Source organism: Eublepharis macularius, chromosome 1, assembly GCF_028583425.1.
Source record: "Eublepharis macularius isolate TG4126 chromosome 1, MPM_Emac_v1.0, whole genome shotgun sequence".
Lineage (NCBI taxonomy): Eukaryota > Metazoa > Chordata > Lepidosauria > Squamata > Eublepharidae > Eublepharis > Eublepharis macularius.
Window position 1 is genome coordinate 233,984,547 of NC_072790.1, and position 27,115 is coordinate 234,011,661.

General features: G+C 47.1%; 1 protein-coding gene across 1 annotated transcript; it reads right to left on the reverse strand.

Moving 5' to 3' along the window:
- Positions 1–1,765: 1,765 nt before the first annotated feature.
- Positions 1,766–27,089, reverse strand: VEGFB (vascular endothelial growth factor B). The gene is made up of 7 exons (XM_054998054.1): positions 26,457–27,089; positions 23,100–23,142; positions 12,543–12,739; positions 9,772–9,845; positions 8,617–8,649; positions 5,458–5,583; positions 1,766–2,422 (listed from the first exon to the last, which is right to left on the reverse strand). The coding sequence occupies exons 1-7, from the start codon at positions 26,526–26,528 to the stop codon at positions 2,401–2,403; spliced, it is 567 nt and encodes a 188-aa protein (XP_054854029.1). The 5' UTR covers positions 26,529–27,089; the 3' UTR covers positions 1,766–2,400.
- Between the last annotated feature and the right edge of the window lie 26 nt (positions 27,090–27,115).

The following is a 27,115-nucleotide window of genomic DNA, read 5'->3' on the forward strand; positions in this document are numbered from 1 at the left end:
CAGTATACCTTTGAATACCAGAGGCCTCCATGCTGTGGTTGTAAGCTTCCTGGAAGCAGGGTACTGAACTAGATGGATTCTGTGATTTGATCCAGCAAGACTCTTTTGACATTCTGGTCCTTCTGTTGTTGGCATACCAACATAAGACTTGCAATTCTCTTATAAAGAGCTGGCAGGACAGCATATTCACGCCATACTGGGAATCATGCAGCCTTCTCTGGGGTGAGGTCACTGTTTAGAACAGGGACTTCTCCATCCTTCCACCTGAAAACATACCTTTTCCCATGAAGTCTTCAGCTTAGACTCTTTACTGACACTTAAGCTTTGACACAGGTATGACCTGCCTTCGCTCAACCCCCCCCCCCCCCGCCCCACATCAGCCTCGTCTCTTTCTTTCCCCTCTCCAGTCTTGAGATCTCTACACTCCTCAGGGCAGCTTGTCCTTTGCACACGTATACTTGCCCCTATTTATTTTACTCCGTAACAAAATGGTAATAGTTGAGCTCTCCTGGGATGGGAAATGCAGCACACGAACACATTTTAAGCTGCCTTATACTGAATCAGACCATCAGTCCAGCAAGTTCTATCATTGTCTCCTCAGGCTGGCCGTAACTTTTCAGGGTCTCAGGTATAGGTCTTTCACATTACCTACAACCTGGTCCCTTTTAACCGGAAATGCCGGGGATTGAACCTGGGTCCTTCTGCATGCAAACCAGAGACTCTTCCACTGAGCTCCAGCCTCTCCCTTCAGATCTTGGGTTGAGTGTCTCCTTGTTATCTTGCTAACATGGGAGGCTATTCACTAGCTAAGGTCCCAAGGGGCCAGTCTGGTGTAGTGGTTAAGAGTAGAGATGGGCACGAACCGAAATACGAACCAAAATTAAGCACGAACCAAGCTGGTTCGTGGTTCGTGAACCATGGTTCGTCAGATCCCATTTCTGATGAACCGCCATGAACTTTTAGGCTGGTTCGTTTGGTTCATTTTTTTTGTTTGTCATGGCAGAGAGCCTGGTGCCAATCAATCAGTTCCTTAGGCAACAGGGGATGGACTTCCTGCAGACCTTCTGCTGTCCCGGAAGTGACCTTCTGCTGACCCAGAAGTGACGATTTTCTAACCCGGAAAGCGACGTTTTCACGAACCAAACGAGCCAGTTCGCGAACCAGGGGCAGGTTCGTGAAAGTTCGTGGTTCATGAAATTTGACAAACCACAAACCACATGGTTGGGGTTTTTTCTGGTTCGTGCCCATCTCTAGTTAAGAGTGGCAGGACTCTAATCAGCAGAACCAGGTTTGATTCCCCGCTCTTCTGCTTGAAGCCAGCTGGGTGACCTTGGGCCAGTCACAGCTCTCTTGGAGCTCTCTCAGCCCCACCCACCTCACAGGGTGATTGTCGTGAGGATAATAATAACACACTTTGCAAACCATTCTGAGTGGGTTCAAGTTGTCCTGAAGGGCGGTGTATAAATCGAATGTTATTATTGTTATGTTATTATAAAGGCTTAGTAGATTCAGTCCCCAAAGCCATTATGAATGCCAGAACTCCGCATCGCAAACATAAAATACAAAAACCTCCTTTTAAAAAAGTCCTGACCAATTCCCTTCTATCCATTGTCTCCTTCTCTCCTCTCCCACAGCCCTGTCCCAAAGACTATGAACTCCTTGTAGGGGAGACCTGTCTATTTATGCTTATGGGAACCTGTAAAGAATCCGAGACCGGGAGAAAGAGTTCTGCAGGGTGTCTGGCGGAGTGGTCACATTCCCATGGCAGGGTCTTACAGGCAGATCTTTATGGATATTAATATAATAACAACATAATAATACTCCTAACAGCGTGACGGGAAGTACAAGCAGACGTGGGGCTCCCGTGACTGCCAAAGCTTTAAAGGTGTCTCTTTCTTCAGCCTGGAAGGAAGTGGTCTCTTGGAAAGAGTACCATTGCGGGAAGGTGTAGTGAATGTAAAAAAGACCGGGGGGGGGGGAATACAATTTAAGGAGCCTTCAGCGGGGAGGCCATTAAATTAAAAGAGACATGGGTGGACCACAGGAGACTGGTTTAGGATTTTAAATACGGATGGTGCATCTCTAAAATGTCTCTAGGCTAGACCTTTCAGCTCTTGCAGTTACATGGTACGGCCTCACTCCAGTGCGGAGAAAGAATCAAGGGGGGTGCAGGCCAGGGTGTTTGTGTGTGTCCTTTCCTGGCAGTTGTCAGACGTCTCCTGGACAAATAGGTCTTCCCGACAAATAACCCTCGTCTGTTCCCAGCAGAGAAAGTTCATGGCCAGCCGGGAGAGAGGGAACTTATCATCGAGCCTTTCTCTCCAGCTTCTTATCCAGCTGCGCGGCAATCTGGGGGAGGGGATGTTTGTAGAGTCCCCTCCTCCTCACTCTCCTATTGGATCATCTGCGGAGCTTTTCACACCTGCAGGGAGAAGGGGAGGACAGGATACTTTAGTTTGAGACCCTTTAAAAATGCATATTGAGATTTTGAAAATTCCTTTCCTGGACAAGGGTGCTGGAAGAGGAACCTCAGGGATATCTGGGCAAATGGCTCCAGTGCGCTCAACCTGGCGTTTACATACTAAAGGTGAGCTGAAAGAACCCGGTGTAATGGGCTGCTTTTTGAAATGCAGGTTTGCATCATCAAGCTGTCAGGTCTGTGACCCATTTTGTTGCGTATTGTCTGTTCGGATCAGCAGAGGTTCTTTTCTGCTACCTAAGATTCTTTGGCAGGAAATGCAAAGGACGGAATATGGGACACTCTAAATACCACTGGCTGTGGGTTTTCAGGCAGGCGTTTTTCTTATCCCTCCTACCTGAGCGCCCGTAACTTGATATGTCAGGAACCGACATTCGGGCCTTCTGCTTGCAAAGCCGGTGTGCCACTGTTTAGCTACGGCTCCCTCAAGGCAGACAAATGCACCTATAGGATTTTTTCTCCCGAATACACACAGCTGCCTGAATATATAAAGTCAATTCGCTGGGCTATCCACTTTGGTTCTGTGTGCTGTGACTTGCAGCCGCTGTCCAGGGAGCCAAGCAGAGCAAGGGTCTTTATTTCTTACCACTTGCTGCCTGGAATCTTTTGGCTGGAGATGGAACGTGGGGACTTCTGCATGCCAAGCAGATGCCATGGCCCGTCCCAAGACTGATTGTCTGGGGTGAGCTAAAGCATGCATAAGATTGCTAGACCAAAGGTCCGCATCTTGTTTTCCTACACTGGCCAACCAGATGTCACTAGAACACCTATAAACAGAACACAAATGCCGTTGACTCTCTCTGTTGTCCCTTTCCCCAGCAACGGCTATTTAGAGGTACACTGCACCCAAACACGGAGGTTTAATTTAGCCGTCTTAGCTAATAGCTTTCAATAGCCATCTTCTCTTCCATGGGATTCTTTTAAAGCCATCTAAGACAGTGGCGGTGAATTGCTAGAATACATAAGAATGGTGGTTTTCAAGCAATAATCTGGGGGTACTCAGGTACTCGGAGACATGCAAAACCATGGCAGAAAATGTGAATGAAAAGCCAGGGTGCCACTACTGATCTTCCTGTCATGCCCAGAGTGTGTGTTTTGAACCATGATCTCATTTAGATCTAGAGGGGGGACGGGTATTTTCCATAAGGGGATGAGCTTGTAGGATTTCCACATCGCTGTTGTTGTTGCCAATATAGTGCAGCAGCAACAGGTCTTCCAGATGGCAAATTTTCCCACATTTTACTTCTCCAAGACCCCATGGCAGTCGTTCCACCTCTAGGGCTGCCAGGACTGTTGCAAGCGATGAACAATGCAACAGTCTGGGATACCCAACATGGTGTTCATGAACACCATGATGCCCACACATAGGGTGGCCAGGCATGGACTGGCAACTGGCAGGAGACGGAGGAGGCAGGGACTTCTATTGGGGGCGCAATTGGCATCCCCAGGGCAATAATGTCACATCTGGCATGACCCAGAAGTGACATCATTAAGGGCTCTAGCATTCTCCCAAAATTCTTTGGTTTAACCACACAGTCTTGGTTGAATACTAGAGTGTCACCTAGCATGATGAAGTCATTTCTGGGTCATGGAGGAAGAGATGTCATCACAGCAAGGATGCAGATCATGCCTCCATTTCCTTCTGATGCTTAGCTGAACATTGGTGGTAGGGCTTCCAGGAAGTTGGAGGCATTCTGCTGGCAGCCCTTGTTGCCCACTGCCATTCAGAATGGCAGCGGGGGGGGGGGGGGGAAAGTCAGCATTGTGCGTTGGTACGTCACTTCTGAGGAAATTCAGAAGTGATGTAGTGGTGCACACGACACCACGGCCCCCACCCCTGTCCCTGCATGTGAAGCTCCCATTGGTTGCCAGGCACCACCTGGCGACCCTATAGGATTGCCAGTACCCCACTAGGGCAGGTGATCTCCCACCCCCAGCTGCCGACCCCCCGCCACTGCTTACCTGGCCAGCAGGGGGGAAGGTGTCAGCAAAGGAAGGAGGCGGGCTGGCAGGCTTGCAGAAGAAAAAAAAGAAAACCGAAGCCTCAAAATAAAAGGCATACAATGAATGCTTTTTGTATGCTTTTTATTTTGAGGCTTCGGTTTTCTTTTTTTCTTCCGCTTGCGTTTGTACCGGGGCTGCCCCTCCTTTGTTTTCTGGCAGGCTTGCAGGCAAATGGGCACGTGCACGCCTGTGTCACCTTGGCGAATACATCATTTTCCACACAACATGGGAGTGACGGGTTGCCCCAGGCCCAAAACAGCAAAAACACTATGTTTGAGGCTGACTTTTAAAAGACTGGCCCATGGCATGACCTGTCACTTCCGGGTCATGCTGGAAATGGCATAGTCGCGGGGGGACACGTACACACAGGTGCCCACCAAGTGTTTTTTAGAAAGTGGGCAGGGCCAGGTGGGGCATTTGCCCAGCAGGGCTTCTGATTGGTCACTGGAGATCTGATTGGCAGTGCAGATTTTTAAAAAGTTGCTTCAACAGCAGCTGCTACCACACCTTAAGTATATTCACTGCTGAGTGTATGCAAGAACATATTTTTAAACAATATGTTCATTTAAAAAGACATCCTGTTAAACAGAGCTGCCTGAAATATTGAAAAAGTTACTATGAGAGTCGCACACAATTTCACTTCCTGACATTTTTTGGTTGGCTCTGCCTCCTGAGGTGGCCACTTTGTGGTGGGATCCACCTCCTGCAGCAACCATTTTGTGGTTGACTGTACCTCCCACGGCAGCCATTTTGTGGCTGCTCCCGCCACTCTGTGTCAGGATCCCAAAGGTGCTCACAGGCTCAAAAAGGTTGAAAACCCCTTCAACTCCCCGTGTATTTGATTTTCATAACTAGAAAAAAGATTTGGATGACAGGGTTTTGAGAAGTGAATTATGGTAATAGTCAAACCTCCCTGGTCAAAAAGCCAGATATAAATATCAAAAATCAATAAGAGGTTATATGGGGCTTCCCACCTGCAACTGTGTTCATTGAGTTCCAAACCAAGGTTCCGGCAGCGTCGAGGACGGCGCCGGCAGCGACACTGGCACGTCTGTGGGTCTGGCTGCTTCCGTCTGTCGAGACAAGGGGGGCAGGGTACCCTAGGTGGGACAATGGGATTCTGCGTAAAACAAGGGTCCTTGGCCTTTGTCCATACAGGTCTCATTTGTGCAGATACAAGTGACCTACGCTGGCCTCCCTATTCCTGTCTTTCTTTCTTTCTTTCTTTCTTTCTTTCTTTCTTTCTTTCTTTCTTTCTTTCTTTCTTTCTTTCTTTCTTTCTTTCTTTCTTTCTTTCTTTCTTTCTTTCTTTCTTTCTTTCTTTCTTTCTTTCTTTCTGAATAATTTTATTAATAAGTTTAAAAACCCAATAAAAATGGAAGAGAAAAGAGTAAGAAAAGAAAAAGAAATAAAAAGGAGAGAAAAAGGAAAAGAACAAAAAATTAAAGAAAAAGAACAAAGAAAAATAATACATATTTCCCGGGCTTTTTTTCTGGGAAAAGAGGTAGTGGAACTCAGTGGGTTGCCCTCGGAGAAAATGGTCACATGGCTGGTGGCCCCGCCCCCTGATCTCCAGACAGAGGGGAGTTTAGATTACCCTCCGGCACGGCACGGAGGGCAATCTCAACTGCCCTCTGTCTGGAGATCAGGGGGCGGGGCCACCAGCCATGTGACCATTTTCAAGAGGTTCCGGAACTCCGTTCCCCCTGAACAAAAGCCCTGCATATTTCCATTTTCCGCTTATCTCTACAACACTTATCATACAAACATTATACTTGTAGTTTTGATACCTCCAGAATGTTCATTTTCAATACGGCCCCCCTTCTATATAGTTTTCCCAAATTTATCTTCTTAGAAATCAAATCCACAAATCTTCAGTTCATTTTTTCTTATCTCACGCAGAAAGACAATAAGGGATTTCCAATTTACTATAAAAGTAGACAATGTTTATCTCTGATCAGAGCTGTAAGTTTAGGCTTCTTCACTAACTCCATCATTTTAACAATCCAGTCATCCCTTGAAGGCAGTACTGTACTTTTCCATTTTTGTGCATATAAAAGCCTAGCCGCCATTGTCATATATAAAAATAGGATACCATGTTTATTTTCCAACTGTTTGTCCATTAGTCCCCACAAAAAGGCTTCTGGTTTAAATTGTATATTGATCTTCAAAATTTTCTGCATTATCATATGAACACTGGCCTCCCTATTTCTGTTTTTCTGACAGTGTTCCCATGTCTTGAAGGCAAGGAAAACAGATTTTCAGTGGTATACTTGCTTTATTGCTTCTCTGCTTGACCGGACAACTACAGTATGAACTGAAAATGGTTCCATATGGATTTTAATTGCCACACTTTTCTCCAAGGAACTCTGGGGACTGTTGTTTCGAGTCCAAACAACTGTGGGAACTGTTGTGTTTAGAGAATGTTAATGTTTTCCTGTTTGAAACCCTTTACTGCTTTACAGAACTACAACCCCAAGCCGTGATTTTCAAGGAAATTAGAAACTGAATTACACTTTTAGGAAAGAGAAGGACGATTCATCACATCCTCTTCAACTCTGTGACACTATGTGATGTGTTCAACCAACTAGCCATTCTCTGATTTGGTTACACCAGGGGTCAAAATTCAGACCCCCGCCCCCGCCCCCGTGATGCTCAGCCTTGCTTCTGGGGATCCAGAACGGAAAGAAAGGTTATACTTCTCATAGGTTTGTGTCAGTTAGATGCAGAGCTTTTTTTCAGCTGGAATGTGGTGGAATGGAGTTCCGGAACCGCTTGAAAATGGTCACATGGGCCACCAGTCATGTGATCATTTTCACCAGGAGCAATTTAAACTTTTAAAAACTCCCCCCTTGTTCCAGCTGGCCCAAAGTGATGTCATTGGTCCTGGGAGCATGCACGCATTTTGCATGCGCATATGTGGTACCAGGAGCACCACCTCATGCCAAGAGTTGCCCCCTGTGCTGGCAACCCACTGAGTTCCACCACCTCTTTTCCCAGAAAGAAAGCCCTGGTTAGATTGATATCCAATTTGGAGCTAGAGGAGAGAGTGCAGCTTTGTGGAACCGCACAACCACCAGTATATAGCGCTCTTGATTAAGAAGAGACGAAACAGGAGTTCAGCTTGCGCCCTGTTGAGCGCATGGTGGCTTTCCGTCCTCCCTGCAGGGTTGGCGTCCGCTTTGTGGAATCTCCCAACTGGGGCTGGTCATTGGAATGTGTTCATCATTTGACCACCGTGATTAAGTGAAAGGAGTGACTTGCTTCATTAAGAGACAATTTTGGGACGTCTTCCCCATAGGGGAGTGTGGACTTTCTGTTTGTACAATCTTTGTGTTCATTTTGTATTGAAAAGGAACAGTCTAGTGGCCTTTGTGATTAATATTGCTCATAAAAGTGGTTAGTAACTTAAATCATAAGTGTGTGCTGTACTTTGTGTAAGTTGCTTGTCCTTACTGTTGTGGGTCCTTAGATTCATTATCTGGTTAGATGTTTAGCAGGTGAAGCTTTGACTACTGTGCTGCTGGAGGGAGGACAGCAGTTGTTCCTGTTGATTTCGGCCTGTCATATGGCTGTTAAAGGCACAGAACCCTATTTATGCAGGACAGCCCCAGGGCATCTACACCAGGGAAGCAGTTTGCTCTTCCTTGCATTCCTGATACATTTATCTTTGGACTTTTTCCTCAGGAGAAGAACCATAGCAAAGCAAAGGGTTTTAAAATGTTCTTATACGCCAGTATACATAAATAACTTCTGCCAGGTGTTGAGCTGGGATTTGTCAGGCCTCTGCCACAGAACTTATTTATCAGTGCCAGAGGTCAACTCTTACAACAGGCAAAGAAGAGAGTACCCTTGAGCATGGGCAGAATGCCCCCACTACTGAATAATTACAACCACCAAGACACATACAGGTGTGGCTAGGTCAAAAGGTGAGCCTTGGCACCTCCCTTTTCAGTAATAACTTTAAACGGTAATTGTAAGAAATGACCGAGTTAATGTCTCTGAAGCACAGCGAGGGCTCAGAAAAAGTTACATAAATACTCAGTATGATTCTGATTAAATCAGCCATTTAATCTTTAACTGCCCTTGAACGGACGAGCTGATGGAGGCGACGGGAGAGGGAACTATCTTACCTTTCTGTTTTGTCTGCGATCAGTTTCTTTGGTCTGAAATAGAAGGGATGACAATTAATATATATTGTGGCTGTTTGGGGGTGGTCAATAACATTCGCCTGAGCTCCTTTACTAAGGAGTTGATACCTGACTGGGTTTTTTTTAAAAAAGTCTCTGACTTGCTTTGAGGAGGATATTTAGAGCACGTATGCTGAATGTACATGTGCTGCAGATGTTCAGTAATAAATGCAAGCAGATCTATGGCGGTATTAAACATGCTATCGAATACTCTCAAGTTTAAAGCACAAACAACCCCTTTTGATGGTCAACACGTACTACTGCCTACCGCAAGACAGGCTCTTGCAGCATATATGAATGATCTTGTCTCATGGCCAGTGTGGTGTAGTGGTTAAGAGTGGCGGGAATCTAATCTGGAGACCTGGGTTTGATTCCCCACTCCTCTGCTTGAAGCCAGCTGGATGACCTTGGGTCAGTCACAGCTCTCTCAGAGCTCTCTCAGCCCCGCCCACCTCAGAAAGTGATTGTAACATATTTTGTAAACCGCTCTGAGTGGGCGTTAAGTTGTCCTGAAGGTATAGAAATCGAATGTTATTATTATTATTAATTTTGGCAGTTGTTCTACAGAGAGTCAGCTGTCAGTTTGAGCCAGTTGGCAGCTCTGGAGTAGGTGTAAGGAAGTTTTCTTTACATATTCTAGTGATATGCCAGGAGATGTACGTTTCTAGCACATTTTTTTCCTTCATAAAAGAGCTCCCGATTCTTTTCTCCTTCCACCATTTTCCTGGCCTCAAACAATCTCACGGAACTGCTATATGCTCAACTGAGAGAAATGAGATCGGGTGCCTCTATGATTCCATCAAAGAGGCAAACAACTCTCAGAGGATATTTGAGGGAAAGAAAATGGCATGAGGGACGGAGTTAACATTCTTATTTGCTGGGCCACAGTTCTTGTCTCTTCCTCCATTTTATCTTCACAACAACCCTGTGAGGTAGGTTAGGCTGAGAGAGAATGATTGGCTCAAGGTCACCTAGTTAGCTTCCATGACAGACTAAGGATCTGAAACTGATGAAGGCATTGAGATGTTGGGAAAGCACTTGGGATCATGTTTTTAATCCAATCCCCAAACTTGCCCCTCTACAACCGGTGACTCTCACCTGCATTCACATGCACTGTGCTCCACAAAAGACATCTGACCTAGGTGGCTGCGTGGAAACCGGGTCCGCATCACCTAAACAACAAGGGAGAAAGAACATAAGAATCACCTGGTTCACTCAAGCTGGACTGTCTAACGTGGTGTCTCCACCCAACCCCTGATATACAGAGTCTCTCCACACAAGACATATATGACGTGTGAAGAACATGTGTCAGATGCAATGGTAGCTGGGAAGGGTAGTTTTAAAAGTCAGAGCCAGTGGTAAATGCTTTGCTATACACTGGAGCTGTATGAAGGGGCTGTGAAATGCCAGAAGGTAAACTTCAGCCCATTATAACCTCTCCAGGTCCAAGCCTGGCTCGAGAAGGCAGCTCCAGCCCATTTCCATTCCTCGCTGCCCTCTGGTTGAGATCCCACACAGTTTTAGACTGGAGAGGTGAAATTGACAAGAGCCTTCCAGGAAGCAAGATGAAATTAACAAACCCTCTGAGGAGTGATTGCCACAGGATCTGTCTTTTTAAACTATGCTTCCCGGCTAACATTGTGTCTCCCTACACTTGACAAACACACACCAAGGCATCTCGTGTAGAGAGAGTGGCGAACCATTGTCCATATCCCTTATCTTTTATTCAGAGGTAAACTGCCTCTGAACGCAGATATTTCATCTAGCCACCGTGGCTAGTAGCTGTGCATGATGCTAATTTCCTTTTCAAATAAACCTAAGAAGACTCCTCGGATCAAAGGGCCAGCATCTTGTATCCCACAAGTCCACTCTTCTATGTCCTACAAACAGCCCAACTTTAGAAGCTGGGCGTGCCAGTGATGCTCCAGCTTGAAGCCAGCATTTGATATTCAAAGATAGAGTGCCTTTGAAGTTGGAGGCTCCATTCCTAGTCATTGATAGGCATATACTCCACTGATTTGTCTAATCCTATTTTGAGAGCCATCTGAACATACCCTCAGTGAACCCCCTCCTGATTGTTCATCATGTTTTTCCAAAATATGAGCTCACTCACTCTGGTGTACTAGTTATCTCTGATCAATTTAAGGGAGTGGCTATTGTTATGAACAATTAAATTGGCTGTGTATTTGATACGCCTGCCAAAAAGCACAAACTGCTTGGCTTAAAAATCAAAGGGTGTATGTTTGCTTGCAGGGCCTTCTCTTTTGTTGAAAACATGTTTCAGTGGTAGGGCACTTGTTTGGCACACTGCCAGTTAAAGAATCTCATGTCCAGGGAAAGAGCTTTGTCCACCTGAGACAAAGCACTGTCTTGTAGATAGCACTGACCTAGACAGACCGACATTTGGACTCCTGAAAAGGTGTTCTGAAATGTTCACTTTTACCTATTAGATTGTTAATAGTTCCTTGGCAGAGTACATGGCTGTTTCCAGATGGCTTACCTGAAGCCGCTCCATGCCGCAATGTTGTGGATTGTGCCAGGGAAAACGTGAAATATTGTGTTTTCTCGCGCAACGTCACGCAAAACGTCACGCAAAACTTGCGCGAGAAAACGCGATATTTCGCGTTTTCCCCGGCACGATCCACAACATTGTGGCATGGAGCAGCTTCAGGTAAGCCATCTGGAAACGGCCCTGGTTTGGAATGTAGAAGATCTTTGGTTCAGTCCCTGTCACTCTCTTTAAAGGGTGTCAGGGCTGAGATCAGAGGAGATCAGAGGAGACAAGCCAGCTGACCAAGAGTCTGGCAAGACAGTAATTTTAAAAAATTGGGGTGGGGGCCTGGCTCAGTGTTAGCGCACGTGGTTTGCATGCAGAAGGTCCCAGGCTCAGTTCTTTAAAAAATTAGGTAATAGAGGCAAGCCCTAACTCATCAGATCTCAGAAGCTAAGCAGGGTCGACCTTGGTTAGTAAGTGGATGGGAGACCTCCAAAGACGATCAGGGTTGCAGAGGCAGGTAATGGCAAACCACCTCTGTTACTCTCTTGCCACGAAAACCCCACTAGGGGGCGCCATAAGTCAGCTATGACTTGACAGCACTCTCCAACACCAATAGATAATATGAAGGATCTGGAAAACAGCTTCCCATCAGAGTAGACAACCCTGACCTGGATAGATGAATGATCTGACTCTGCAAAAGGCAGCTTCGGCTGTGTTTGAGGAGGAGGGATAGGATATGTCTCAGCAATAAAATACCTGCCGTGCCTGCAGAAGGTCCCAGGTTCAATCGCTAGCACCTCCAGTAAAAAGGCTCAGGTTGCAGGTAGCAGGAAAGCCCTTTACCCGAGACCCTGCTGCTAGTCAGAACAGAAAATACCAATGCTGATAGCTTAGCTTCATGTATTCCAAAGGGAGAAAGGGAAGCAGAACATGTCCTCTTAAAACACCCAGGGGCTTTCAGCATGTTGATTTGCAAGTTCCCAGGGCTTTTTTTCAGCAGGAACGCAGTAGAACGGAGTTCTGGCACCTCTTGGAAATGGTCACATGGCCGGTGGCCCCACCCCCTGATCTCCAGACAGAGGGGAGTTTAGATTGCCCTCCGCACCATGTGGCGCGGAGGGCAATTTAAACTCCCCTCTGTCTGGAGATCAGGGGGCGGGGGGCCACGGTCATGTGACCATTTTCGCCATGGGTGATTTAAACTTTAAAAAAACTCCTTCCTTGTTCCAGCTGACCCAAAGTGATGTCATTGTGCGGTCCTGAGTTCCACCACTGAGTTCCACCACCTCTTTTCCCAGAAAAAAAAGCCCTGCAAGTTCCTATTCCCTTTTGACTCCCTGAGATTTAAAATGGCACCCTGCCTACTTCTTACCTCCATGATCACCACGTGCATCTGGACTGGAACGCACTGCAATTCCTCGTCAGAGCAGCAGCCGACACAACGCCGCAAAGGCACACAGGAGGGCACCAGGATGTGCTCCACTTCCCCAGGGTGCTCAGCGCTCACAGGCACCAGCGTCTCCTTGGGCTGGCAAAAGCTGCGGTTATACACGTCCATCCACCGGATCACTGCAGGGAGAGGAGCAACAGCCCATCAGAGAGCTGCCTTTGGAGTACCAGGTGTTGAATGATGGGCCTGTGCGCCCAGTCGGCGGCGTGACCCAGTTTGTGGTTAGGAGCAGCAGGACTCTAATCTGGAGAGCCAGGTTTGATTCCCCACTCCTCCGCTTGAAGCCAGCTGGGTGACCTTGGGTCAGTCACAGCTTCTCAGAGCTCTCTCAGCCCCACAGGGTGATTGTTGCGAGGATAATAACAACAGACTTTGTCAACCGCTCTGAGTGGGCATTAAGTTATCCTTAAGGGTGGTGTATAAATCAAATACTGTAGTTGTTATTGTTGTTATCTCCCTGCCAGGTCCTAAGCATGGAGTGTGGCATTTTGCCCCAAGTTCATTCCCACCATTAGGGTTTCCAACTGGCCTAGAGAAAAATGTCCTATCCGTTTAATCTGACAAAGGGAGCGTTGTCTCTTGAAAGCTTGTATCCTGGAAATCTTGTTGATCTTGAAAGTGTTACTAGTCTCCAATCTTGCTCTGTCCCTTTAACAGAGACTTTATGAGTGGAAATGGGCAGCCAAAGCTTATCAGAGTGTAAAGGTAAATAACATCCCATTTTTCTTCAGGCCAAACCCTAACCAAGATATATTCTCTGCACGTCATTTCAGAACTAAAAGTTGGAGGCCTAAGAGGAACCATGGGAGGGGGAGGGAAAATTGGAACTCCCCCCTCCCCCATGTACCTCCCAAATCTCTCTCATGAAGATTTTCTAAGGGGCTTATAAGATAGTCTAGGGTTGCCAACAACCAAGCAAGGCCTAGAGATCTTCTGGAATGACAACTGATATCTGTCGATTGCCTTGGAGGAAATGGCTGCTTTAGAGGGTGAATGCCAGGGCTTTTTTTCTGGGAAAAGAGGTGGTGGAACTCTGTGGGTTGCCCTCGGAGAAAACGGTCACATGGCTGGTGGCTCCGCCCCCTGATCTCCAGACAGAGGGGAGTTTCTCTGTCTGGAGATCAGGGGGCGGGGTCACCAGCCATGTGACCATTTTCAAGAGGTTCCGGAACTCCGTTCCACCGCGTTCCAGCTGAAAAAAAGCCCTGGTGAATGCTATGACATCATAACCCTTTGAGGCTCCTCCTCTTCACAAACGCCATCCTGCCCAGGCTCCACCCACCCCCAAATCTCCAGTAATTTCCCAACCTGGAGTTGGCAACCCTATTCAGTTCTTATATTTGTGCTTTTTCTTCCTGACGTTCCCCCTTTTTTTCGTTAAGCAGAAAAATACGACTTTATTAAATTATCTGGGGATTTGCCCAAGGATGTCTTCTCCATTCTCTTGCTGTGCTGCTCTCAAGACTGGCAGAGGGCCAATAATCACTTTAATATTAGGAGTGATTTTTCTTTCGTGACTCATGAGATTTTACATATGGGATAGGGACATAAGGTTGAGCATTATGGGTCATACACATCTGTATTGGGCTAAGATAAATGATACCTGGGTCCTGCATGCTACTCCAGGATTTATAGGCATAAAAGCGATTGTGGTCCCCTATAAAGTTTAATCGTTTTAAATTTAAAACACTAGTGAATCAGATCATCTAAAGCAGGAAATCCTAACCTTTAGTCCACTACCACCCACCAAGCATGCAACAGTATCAAATGTTTCCCAAGTGAAAAATTAGGACATAAAAACAGCAGTCCAGGCAGGCATTTAAATATTTATATAGTGTATTTATTATATACATATACAACACACAAGCATACATTCAATGAAACCCTGGTATCCAAAGGCCATCCGCCAATTCCTTAGGTTGGATTTCTATTAGCTGTTTACCGCTTTTTTAAGGACCTGGGAGACCTACGATTTTATCCTCACGGTGAGGCAATTGCCATTACGCACTATGAAACAACTCTCCTTAGTTTTTGGAAGCCATTGTATGTAAGGGAGAAAGAACTACTCAAAATTCCCCCGCCCCAATTTATTCCTGAATGTCCTTCCAGTTTTGCATATTGCTCTTGCGGGGGTCCGGTCCAGAGCTGTATTGCCCCTCTGTCTCTGAAGAATCACTTATCTACAGCCAGTTTTCAACAGATAGGTAGTTTACATTTGTGTGTTTTGTTTCTAAAAGCTGTTCTGGTTCCAGTATATTACTCTAACAGGGAGTGAAACAGAAAGATTAAAGATAACCTTTCCTTTGAACAATTTAACTTTTAAAATTAAATTATAAGTTCTCCCTTGTTTCCTTCGATATCTCTAAAAAGCATCTACACTGTGGTTTTGTTAATACGCAAGTTTATATAAATTTAAGTGATTAATCTTTTGCTGGATTACTTAAAAGGCAGGGGAGAAATAAATAGCCTCCATCTTAATGCAGTTTTAGGAAACTGGGGGAAAGGATATGGTTTAATTACTTACTAGAATAAGAACTCATGGAGGGGCTTCTCAGCCCTGGAAGGGGAGTGGTGACCAACGTTTAGAGCTGGAGAACCTTGGAAGGGGCGAGGGTCTACAGGGCAATAATGTAAGGAGGGGAGCAAATTGAATTCTTGAGTTTTAATAAACTCTTGCAGGGAGATCAACACTACATTTTTTGCTCAAGAAATGGAATTTACATGGGTGGTGAAAGTGTTAATAGATTGTAAATCAGGACTCCTTGGTTCTTTAAATGTGCAGGGGGACCTACAGTTGAGAGACTCGAAGAGCCCAAACTTCTAAAAGATCAAAGGAAAGGAATCGGTCCTGCTAGTTACAATAGGAGTGTTTGTGGGCTCTAGGAAACTGGACAAAAGGGCTGCAACATTTAAGTTGAATAGCTGCATGAATAGATTAAAAACTGTTTGGCTTGACCAACATTGCATCTGATTACTCAGGCAACAGATCTAATTTTTTAAAACTAAACCACCCATTAGAAGAGGCACACTCATTTGCATGATATAAGATAAAATTCTTGTGTGCTGATGCGCATTTATATCACAGTAGATTCTTATCTCAGAAACGAGGAAGAATGCCTCTTCTCAGATAACTGTCCATACATATCATAGCAAACACCATGTTGGAAGAGGCATTCCCTCTTTATGCTATGACACATACATACATCATCTTAAACGTAAGGTTGCCAACAGGCCTGGAGGAAATGTCCTGTCTCTGCCATGAGCTCAGTAGGTGGCCTTGGATAAGCCACTCCTCTTAGTTCCAGCTCCCCAGCTGTATTGTGAAGATAATAATAACACTGTCTTCATTCACCCCTGTGTGGAGGAGAGTGCCCTCAAGTCATAGCTGACTTACAGCAACCCTTGATGGAGTTTCCATGGCAAGAGACTAAAAGAGGTGGTTTGTCATTGCCTGCCTGTGCAACCCTGGTCTTCTTTGGAAGTCTCCCATCCAATTACTAACCAAGGCTGACCCTGCTTAGCTTCTGAGAGCCAAGCTACAAGTGATGAATGACACTTGCCTGGCAAGTGAACAGACATATGTGTATTCCTCCCTATTCACTTGCTCTCCAGTTGATCAAGTGGAGCGCAAGTGAATGGCAAGTGAACAGGGAGGAATACACGTGAGTCTGTTCACTTGCCAGGCAAGTGTCATTTGTCACTTGTAGCTTGGCTCTGAGATCTGATGAGATCAGTCTCACCTGGGCTATCCAGGTCAGGGTTCACCCTGGTGAGTGGTGGACTAATCTGTCTAGAAAAGTGATATAAAAGTGCGGTTGTTGTTACTGCTGCTGTTGTTATTAAAAGAGGTTTAATGTGTAGAAATGGGCAGGTGAAGCTTTTCATAGCGGAGGTAAAGGTAAATAACATCCCATTAAGCTTCTATTAAAGGGACAGGATGTACTTTTCTCCAGGCAGTTGGCAATTCAACTTAAAATGCTTCCCTCTCCTTTAGAATGGTTGGGGGTCGGTGGGGTTGTCCTATGCAAGGTGATACCATCTTAACTGATTGTCTAAAACTCTGACTAACTTTAATCATCCCTAAGAATGAGAGAACTTAAGCAATTAAATGGCACATTTCATGAGCGCAAAGCGTTTTCATATATTCTCTTGGCAATCTTTACAACAGCCCTGTAAGGTAGGACACAGCTGCTCTCATTTTGTAGACAGGGAGCCTCCGGTTGAGAGGGTCTCCTAATTCCATCTTGTAAACGTATGGAAGAGATGAGATTCCCACTTTGCAAGATAAGCCATTACATTCATAAGCCATTATGCTCTTTCCTGTCACAATTTTCTCTGCAGATTGCTATTCCATGCGATGAACACATAAAGCGACTTTATACTGTCTCAGATCTTTGGTCCATCAAGGTCAGTATTGTTGACTCAGACTAGCAGCAGCTCTCCAGGCAGAAGTCTTCCATACCACCTCCTACCCGATCTTTTTCACTGGAGATGCCTACCAGATGCTCTTCCATTGAGCCCTACCATTTCCCCCTTCCAAACAAAACTTGAAATGTCTTGGGTTTACAAGGGCTGATTCCGCACACGTTGGATAATGCACTTCCAATCCTCTCTAGAGATCATTTGGAACTGAATTTTTCGAGTGTGAAACAAAAAATCCACTTCCAAACGATTGCTAAAGTGCATTGAAAGTGCATTATCCAACGTGTGCGGAATCAGCCAAGGAGATGCAAATGGTAACCCAGAGGCATAAACAGCCAGCAGCTGGAGCACCTATTCCTGGCTACGTGGGTAGGCCGAGCCTGCTCATTCTGCAATTCTGCTTGAAATTCCTTGAGTCAAGTTGAGCAGTAATCACATACTGGCCTTCTACACTGGGTGCTCAACTAGATTTATGCCAGGGTCGCCCAAGTGTATGGAAAAGCTCTATTTTCCTCCTGTAAGACCAGCTAGATTTCTAAGGTATATGTTTTTGAGAGTCAGACGAAGAGAGCTGTGACTCTCAAAAGTGTATACCTTGGAAATCTAGTTGGGTCTTTAAAGTGGTATTATAGTAAAGAGTCCAGTAGCACCTTTAAGACTAACCAACTTCATTGTAGCATCAGCTTTCGAGAGCCACAGCTCTCTTCATCAGATGCTTATGCTCGAAAGCTTATGCTACAATGAAGTTGGTTAGTCTAAAAGGTGCTACTGGACTCTTTACTATTTTGCTACTACAGACTGAAACGGCGAACTCCTCTGGATCTGAGAAAGTGGGATTTGACTTCGATCTTACTCTTTGACTGCAGACCAACACAGCTGCCTACATGAAACTATTTTGCTCCCATTCGTCTCTAGGGTGAAAATCCTCCTTTTTCTTCAAGGCTGCGTGTTTTCTTTCATTCTTGGTGCAAGTTGTATTTTCTGAAAAGGATAGATACCTTTGCCACAAGAAATTGGGGCATCACAGAGCCAAATTTTCCTTAACAACAACAACATTCTATTTATATGCTGCCCTTCAGGACAGCTTCATGCCCACTCAGAGAGATTTACATAGTACATCCTTTTTATCCGCACAACAACCACCCTGTGAGGTAGGTGGGGCTGAGAGAGCTCCGAGAGAGCTGTGACTGACCCAAGGTCACCCAGCTGGCTTCAAGTGGAGGAGTGGGGAACCAAACCCGGCTCTCCAGATTAGAGTCCTGCTGCTCTTAACTGCTACACCAAACATATGGAAGGTACACTCAGGACAAATGCCATGTTGGAAAGCAAAATTCACATGGATTCTGGAGGACAGCTCCAAGGGAAGGGCAGAAAGCATACGCTCCCTCCCAATGATCAAGGACGCTGGAGATGGTGCCAGCATGCTTGTGCCGGCTCTCCCTTTGAGTGTTTAGTCAATGCATGGAAAGGTCACGTGTACAGGCCTTTGGTGTGACATGGTTTGAATGTTGCCAACCTCCAGATGGGTCCTGGAGACTCCTGGAATTATAGCCGATCTCTAGGCAACAGATGAGTTCCCCTAGAGAAAATGGCTGCTTTTGAGGGTGGGCTCTCTGGCATTATATCTTGCTGAGGTCCCTTCTCTTCCCAAACTTCACCTTCCTCAAGTTCCACTCTCAAATCTCCAGGGATTTCCCAGCCCAGAGTTGGCAACCCTGGCTAAAAGTGTTGTATAAATGTAAAGTATTACTAGCTTTTTGAAGAATAATTGCCATAAACTTAGATACAAAGATTACATCATACTTAGCACTGGGTGTTCAAAGCATTCCATATAGGAGGGTAGCACAGTAAACCTAACAACAACCTTGCAAGGTAGAGCAGTATTATCATCCTTAGTTTACAGATGGAAGTTAGAGAGAGAACAGCTTGCCAGAGGCCAGCTGGTGTGTTTGTGGCAGAGGCAAGATTTGAATCTGTCACTTGACTCCTACATTATACTTCCAAGCAAGCAGAACACTTGCAAGCCAACAAAAATAAACTAAAGAAAGGCGCCAGCGATAGAAAAGCAGTGATAAATGAGGAAAAGAGAAATGTTTCTAAAGGTCATACAGCAAACATGCAATACTTAAGCTAAACAAATGCTACATGTTTCCCTCGCAGAGATGTCGTAGTGTAGAGGTTTGAGTGTCAGTCTGAGACCTGAAAGAACCGGGTTCGAATCCCACCCACCCACTCCCCGCCATGGAAGCTTTCTGAGTGACCTTGTGCCAAACACTCACTCTCAACCAAACCTACCTTACAGGGTAGTTGTTGTGGGGAACAAATAGAGGCGAGGAGAATGACGTCCCCAATGGAGAGAAAAACAGGATATAAATAGGTATAAATAAAAGAACTTGTCCTTGCCCACATAGATAACCAAGGTGGGTTCGAAGATGACACAACCAATTCCCAGAAATAGCAATTTCATAGAAACAAGCGTTCCTTCATATGTTCACACCATACAGATGACGTGGCAGAATGGGAGGCTAGGCCAGTATGTTCCTGGCTGGCGTTCCTCCCCACATGTTTAGTCAATGCATGCAGGGGTCATGCGTAGATGGCTACAGTATCCTATTCTTGCAAGAGCCCAGTAAATTGAGTCAGATTAGTCAGTATTGTTATTCCCATATTGCAGAGAGAGACAGACATATCTCAGCGCCAAAAGGGGCTGGGGACTTTTAAAAAATGAAAGCTGGAAATTCCATTGTCCTGATAACCAGATTGCTATATCATTATAACATTCAGTTGCTGACTTATTAAAAGCCCTGTTGTGTGTGTGAGGGGGGGGAGAGGATAACTTCTGCCAGGGTCTCACCTGATTCCAAATAGGTAACACCAATAATTGCCCTGACCTGGATAGCCCAGGTAAGCCTGATCTCATCAGATCTCAGAAGCTAAGCAGGGTCAGCCGTGGTTAGTAATCGGATGGGAGACTTCCAACGAAGACCAGGGTTGCAGAGGCAGGCAATGGCAAACCACCTCTCTTAAGTTTCTTGCCATGAAACCACACCAGGGGTCGCCATAAACCAGCCAAGACTTGACGGCACTCTCCACCAACACCAATTATTACAATTTCTCCCTGTTCTATTCTTGATTATCTTTGCATTTGTACATAATATTGACTGCATTCAGACGTCATGCTACACCTCAGGTCGTCAACACCAGTTTGCCGCAACGGGAATGAACCCAGCTTGTTTATCATGCCTGCGTGATAAAGTCCCCTACACCCCTTCTTGCACAGAGTGCAAAAACAAACCCCTGCCCAGGGGTGAATCTCAGTTTTGTAGGGGGCAAACTAACTCCAGTTCGTCCAGGCGCCTGCATTCAGATGTCACAGGGAATTCAAGCTGTTTTCCAACCGGAGTTTGTTTTTACTGTCTGTGTACGAGGGGAGAGGGAGAGAAATAACGGAAGCATGCGGGCTGAGCAAACAAGCTGTGTCCATGCCCATTTGCAGCGAACAGGAGCTTCAATGCAGCTTAACATGATGTTGGGATGCAATCCTTGTCACATCTTGGACTTCTTGAGATTCCCAGCCCTTTGACCTTGCCAACAGAGCTATTTGTTCAAAAGTCCCTATTAGACACATGCATGGGTCTAGAGGCTGGTTCACACATGCAGGTATGTAACCTGAATTACTTTACACTTGTTTACTATGCAACAGATAACTCGCAGCTGAACTTAACTGAAAGACATTTAGGTTTAAGAAGATATGACAGTGAATTGTACCTGCGGAGGGCTGTTCATACGTGCAGTCTATCACGGGTGTGGCAGACGTGTGGTGACAGACATGCTAATGTGGGCTAGCACTAACACCTCATTTACCCATAAATATCGAGGTTTAGGACCATCCAGATCTGGGTGGTCAAGGATGGTGGTAGGAGAGGTGAGAGCCGTCAGATTTTTTTTCTCGTGAACTCTCTCCATTCTTCCCTACTTCTTGTCAATGGAAGTCTAAAGATCCAGAACTGCGTATGTTCACAACCATCCTTGTTACACATCTGGGCTTCCACGCTGTACGCTCAGCCACAACTGCTGCCAGGGGTGGTTTAGTCCTTGGAGAAACTATTCCCCCCGCCCCCCGTCTGATACCATAATGCAAGTTATCTCTAGGGTAAGATCCTTCATTCTTCCGCAAGAACTACTCATTTCTCATCTTTTCCCTGGGGCCCAAGGCACTCCCTTCTCTTACTCCTCCATTGTCCAATTTTAATTGAAAATTCATTTTGCTTATAAAATATTTTACTTTGTGCTGCTGTGATGGTGCTGTATAAGACTGGGCAGTATCCGATTATCTCTGTGTGGAAGACACACGAGGATTTCCCTTTCCCTTTCCTGCAGCTCTTTTGACCCCCAAAATTATCATTCCTCCTGCCGCAGGTTATAAGAGCCCCGTGGCGCAGAGTGGTAAGCGGCAGTACGGCAGTCCAAGCTCTGCTCATGACCTGAGTTCGATCCTGGCAGACGCCGGGTTCAGGTAGCCGGCTCAAGGTTGAGTCAGCCTTCCATCCTTCTGAGGTCGGTAAAACGAGTACCCAGTATCCTGGGGGTAAAGTGTAGATGACTGGGGAAGGCAATGGCAAACCACTCTGTAAAAAGTCTGCCAAGAAAATGTCCTGATGTGACGTCCCCCATGGGTCAGTAACGACTCAGTGCTTGTACAGGGGACTACCTTTACCTTTTACCTGCTGCAGGTACTCTGCAGAGGAACAGCCGTATGGGTTGGTGATTTGGAGTGCAAAGAAGCAAGGGGATAACAACAACAACAACAACAACATTAGATTTATATACCGCCCTTCAGGACAACTTAATGGCCACTCAGAGCGGTTTACAAAGTGGGGGAGGAGTGGGAATCAAACCCAGTTCTCCAGATCAGAGTCCTGCCACTCTTAACCGCTATAACCCTTTTCCTCGGTAGAGCTGCACTTGCGAAGAGTGAGCAATTTCTCTTCCTTGCCCTCCTCGCTTTATCCCCCCCTACCTACCCCAAAGAAGCTGCACGGTCAAGGAGGAACATGGAAAAGCAAGGCAGACTGGGCACGGAGTGGCAGGATACTGCTCATTATCTTGGGGGACCAATATATCGGGATGACCTTTCTGTTAAGTGCCACCACCTTGTAATGACCAAGGCTGCAGCGAGGTAACCCATGGTAAGACCCCCGCCAGTATCCTACTACCATTACCAACCTGAATTCCTCTCTGCTGCCCCTTTCAGCCCCTGGAAGGATCGTTCCCAGGGCTACAGCACCCATGTGCAGATAAATAGCTGCCTGGAGTGGGGGGCTGGAACGAGGACAGAAAAGGAAGTTGAAATCGCTCCTCGTTCGGCAAGTGCTGCTCCACTCAGGAAATAGGTTGATTTCATCCCCTTGTCCCTCTTTACTCCAGCCCATTTACGGGCATGGCTGTTCCTCTGCACAGATTGTGTGACCCTAGGAATTATCTTTCTAGGGATCAGAAAGGGCTGCGGGAACAGAGAGGAACAGGGGAAAATTTCCATACGTGGATGATGGGATACGTGCCATAGTCTTAAACCCACTCCCCCCCCCAGTGTCAGTATTTATGCGCATGCAACTTAGAAGGATCGAACTGTAGGTGACATGAAAGACCTCTGCCTGAAACCCAAGAGCTGCTGCCAGTTAGAATAGATAATACTGACCTTGACAGATCAAAAAGATACACAGACCTTGATAATCTTATTTGATATAAGGGCAGCTTCCTAAGTTCATGAATGCATGGAATGTCAACATCATAAATGCATTACATAGTCTAGGATGTAGTATTTAACGAGGGCAAATTAGTTAATAACCATGAATGCCAATTTACTCGATAGGCGAAGAGGATTCATATTGGACTCTGCAAGTCAGTGCCCTGAAGGTCAAAGGTGGGACAGGAGCAGGCTTGTCCACTGACTTTAGGCCATAAAAACCAAGGCGTTGGGGCCTTTGGGCTTAAAGAGTTCTAGGACAGTTGGCCCCCATTCTGTACTTCAGTGATGACCAGTTGCCCAGTTCTTACCTTCCCCAGATGGATGGGTCTTGTCAGCGTCAGGGTGCGTCATCTACAAACAGATCAGAAAGAGAATCGGGTCAGAAAGGAGAGGGCTATTTCCCGCCATTCTTGTAAAAGCTGGTTTGCGGCCTCCTCTGATCTTCTTTCTCGGAGCCAGCCCAAAAGTAACCCATCCCTCAACCTCTCTCATGACTGCTACAGACAGAGACAAGCGATTGCAGTAATCTTACATGGTGCCAGGGTGATGTATATCCAAAAGAAAAAGACCCCAAGGTTGCCAGCTCCAGGTTGGGAAATTCCGGGAGATTTAGGGGTGGAACCTAGAAAGGTGGGGTTTGCGGAAGGGAGGGATCTCAGCCGGCTATAATGCCATAGTCTACCTTTCAAGTCAGCCGTTTTCTCCAGGGGGACTGATCTCTGTCACCTGGAGTTCAGTTGTAATTCTGGGAGATCTCCAGCCACCCCCTGGAGGTTGACAACCCTACATTTTCACACCAAACTAAACCCAATGTATAAATGATATAAATTGCACTAATTTGCATGATATATCTGATTTTATATAATTTATTCTGGATTTCAAAAATATTCTGCTTCTGCTAGTTATGAGAGCTGAGGGGGAAGGTGGGGAGCACTTTGAAATCTTGTTTCCGGACCACAGAGCATCTTATTTGGTAACTCCAGCCAAAGTGGCGTTATGGTCAGTGTTTCAGCTGGGGAGACACGGGTTCAAATCTCCACAGAGCTGACTGGGTGATGCTTGGCCAGTCATGACCTCCCAAAGTTATTGAAAGGGGAAAGAGGAGGAGGGAGAGAATTGTACCACCTGTGTTTCTTGGAGAAGGCAGACTCAAAATCTAAGAAAGAAACCTGGCCTGCTTCTAAGCCGTCCTCGTCCACCATTTTGTAATGCAGAAATTTGCAAACCTAAGGGCTAGAAACTGGTTCTCTTTAAAAAGCAGAGATGTTGGAAGCAATTTTCCCCAGGCCAATTTGGCTAGGGATCCTGATGGTGTTTTGCCATCTTCTGGGAACGGAGCAGGGGGTCACTGGGGGTGGGGGGTGAGTTCACTGCATTGTGCAGGGGGTTGGACTAGATGACCCTGGAGGTATCTTCCAACCCTATGATTCAAGGTACTGGCTCGGTGTCCAACACAGTTTTCTGCACCCCTCGGGAATTATGACAGATCTGCAGCCCAGAGAACCAGACAAAGAGAGGAAATCTTGCAGAGGCAAAAATCTGAACAATCCACAGCGAGTCTCTCCCCAAATTCTCCATCCTTTTGAACCACCCCCTCCCCCAGGAAATGCTAGATTTTTACGATAAGGACGTAAGAGCTCTGCTGGATCAGACGGCCCAGTCCTGCATCCTGCTTCCAGCCAGATGCCTCTGGAAGTTCATAAACAAAATGTGGAACAGAGGGTCACCCAACCTCCACCTTATTTGCCTCTACACGGAGTTTGCTTTTCCCAGGCCCACCATCCAGGGATCTGTCTTAAGTCTTTTCTTAAAGGCAGCGTGCTTTGCCGCTGCCACCCCATCTTGTGGTAACACTTTCCACAAGCTGCTCATGTATCGCGTGCAGAGGGCACATTTCCCCCCCACTCTACCACTGATAGATCCCACATGGGGGCAAAAGAAATTCAAGATGGCAGGAAAAAGCGTTGGGACCCCTGCAGCGAATGGAAGTTCCCCAAGGCTTGTTACAGCCCTGATTTGCATGTTAGCCACAAAAGCACACTGGGTGACTGTCAGGTGAACGGCCTTTACGGTAAATAAGACTGAGGGGCTCAAGATGGCAACCTTGACGGCGGTGTTGAATCAGGGCATGTGTGCTGAACAGATTTACCGCTGCACATGGGCTCATGCGCATGATGGGACATGCTGGGAAGCAGGGAAGGACATTTGCTTGTCAAAAGCCACGTGGCAGTGACCTGTAGTCCTTGCCTGAGGAACGTGCAATTGCAAACTCCTCCCAGTGGCTCCAACTGCAGCAATGGGTGCAAGGCTCTAGCGTAACATAGTGGCTGCAACCCAGCCGTGACCCTGGAAGACCCTGGTTCAAATCTTCGCTGTGCCATCATCTCACATGGGAGCCTGGAGCGTGTCATTCTCATCTTCAGCCTTCTGCTTCTAAAATTGTGGGGTGGTGGTAAGAATGCTGGCCTGCCTTACAGGGCTGTTGTCAAGATTATCTATCAATTGTACAGGCAGCGCCTTAAGCCATTACATCAGTCTTAACCCCAGGCTCTCTGATCCACACTTACTTTTTCAGCCGCTAAACCTTACACTGTCTCTAGCAACTATTTAGGCAAAGCTGGAGGGAAACCCAGGAGAGTAAAGTGCTGGGAACCTTTCAAAGGAAGCAGAAGGACAAGCATAGCAAATTGGATTAAAACCTGGGGGCCAGATGAAAGATTTAACCTTTTCAGTCACCGGGACAAAAGGGTGGCAAGTTTTGGAGTTTTTTAATGCAAGGGCTCAACTCTGGAATGCATTTCCAGGGCTGAAACCTGAAACACAAGAAGTTAATAGACCTCTGAGCATGTGCAGAGAATGTTTCTAACTAGCTCTTTTTGAACTCAAGGGCAAGGACCATTTTCTGGTCTGCTGCCATAACCTGGAACAGGGCTTCCCAAACGGAAAAGGGGGTAGGGTGCAGCAACCGCTGTTGAGCTCTACTGGTTCTGGGTGCAAAAAAGGTGTGTTAAGGGGGAACTAATTCGAGGCAAGTTCTCTTTTCCAGGTGCCCTTAAGCACTCAGAAGGGACCCACAAGGGAGGAGGGCTGGTTTGTCGAGGGCACTAAAAGCTGTATAGGACTTGAAAGGCAACTGGCAACTCCCAGATGGCGGAGGGCAGAGGAGCGCCTGGTGGCAATACATTGGAGCTGCAGGAAGTTCGATCCGTGAATGGTGCCCCAGCAGGACGCCAGCTTGGCCACCCTCCTTCTCTTACTGCTGTATCCAAAGTGGCACCGACTGGTGGGCACACCACTGTCGCCAAAGGAACCACACCCCCTTGCCTGCAGCCCTCTCTTCTCCTCGCCCCCCTCCACCGACGGCACCCTTCTCTTCGAGCCTCACTCCATTGGCTACCAGCGCAGGCGACCAGCCGCCCCTTGCCGTGCCCTCTGCGGCTCCTCCCCACCGCGCCAATATGCCCGCGCCTCCGAGGGCCCTCGCCGAAACCTCCCGGTGCCAGCTGCGCCTCGTCTCCTGCCCTTCTGTGCTCCCTGGCTGCCTTTGGGGAAGAAGATCACCCCCTCCCGCTGTTCACTTATTGCCCCCCCCCGCCCAACCATGCTGCCAGGTGTTCCTCGGTGCCAACTCCCACCCCCCACCCCCGATCTCAGTGCCCACCTACCGTTGCGGCGCAGTACAGGATCCGCAAGGTTGTTGCCAGGAGAAGCTGAAGGGCATTGCAGGGGGCATACATGGTGCCAAGGCTGCGTTGCTGGGGGAGGGGGGTAAGCGGGCAGGGGCTTCTTCAGTGTTGCTGCCCCGAGGATCCAGACAGCCCCCTGCCTCCGATAGCCTCCTGGCCCCCGAGCATTGTAATCCAGGCCAAGGGGGCGAGGCGAGCCGCCCCCTTTTCCAGCCTTGTCTCGAACGCAGAAGACACTTTGCCAAACTTTTGTGGGGGGGCGGTGTGGGGTCGCTGTCAGCTGGGAAAAAATCCTCAATCCATCGAAAGGGGCCGAGGGAGGGGCCAAAACGATTCCCGAGATCCCGGGCAATGCCCTCAGAGACAGAGGCGCTCCTGGCGGCTGGGCAGTGCCCCTAAACAAGGGCACCGGTGCCCACGGCTTTTCCGGCTCCTCTATGATCCATGCCGCTCCCGCTGGAGGTTCGAGGGACGGGAAAGGAGGGGGGACGCCGCGGGGCAGGGGGAGGCTACAGGTGCGCCGCCGCCGAGCCCCCCTCGCGCCTGCCCGGGAGCCGGCGTGCCAGGCAGGGAGTGGGAGAAGTCACTGGCTCCAAGTGCGAGAGCGACAGGCAGGAGCGGCTGGCAAAAAGCGGCGA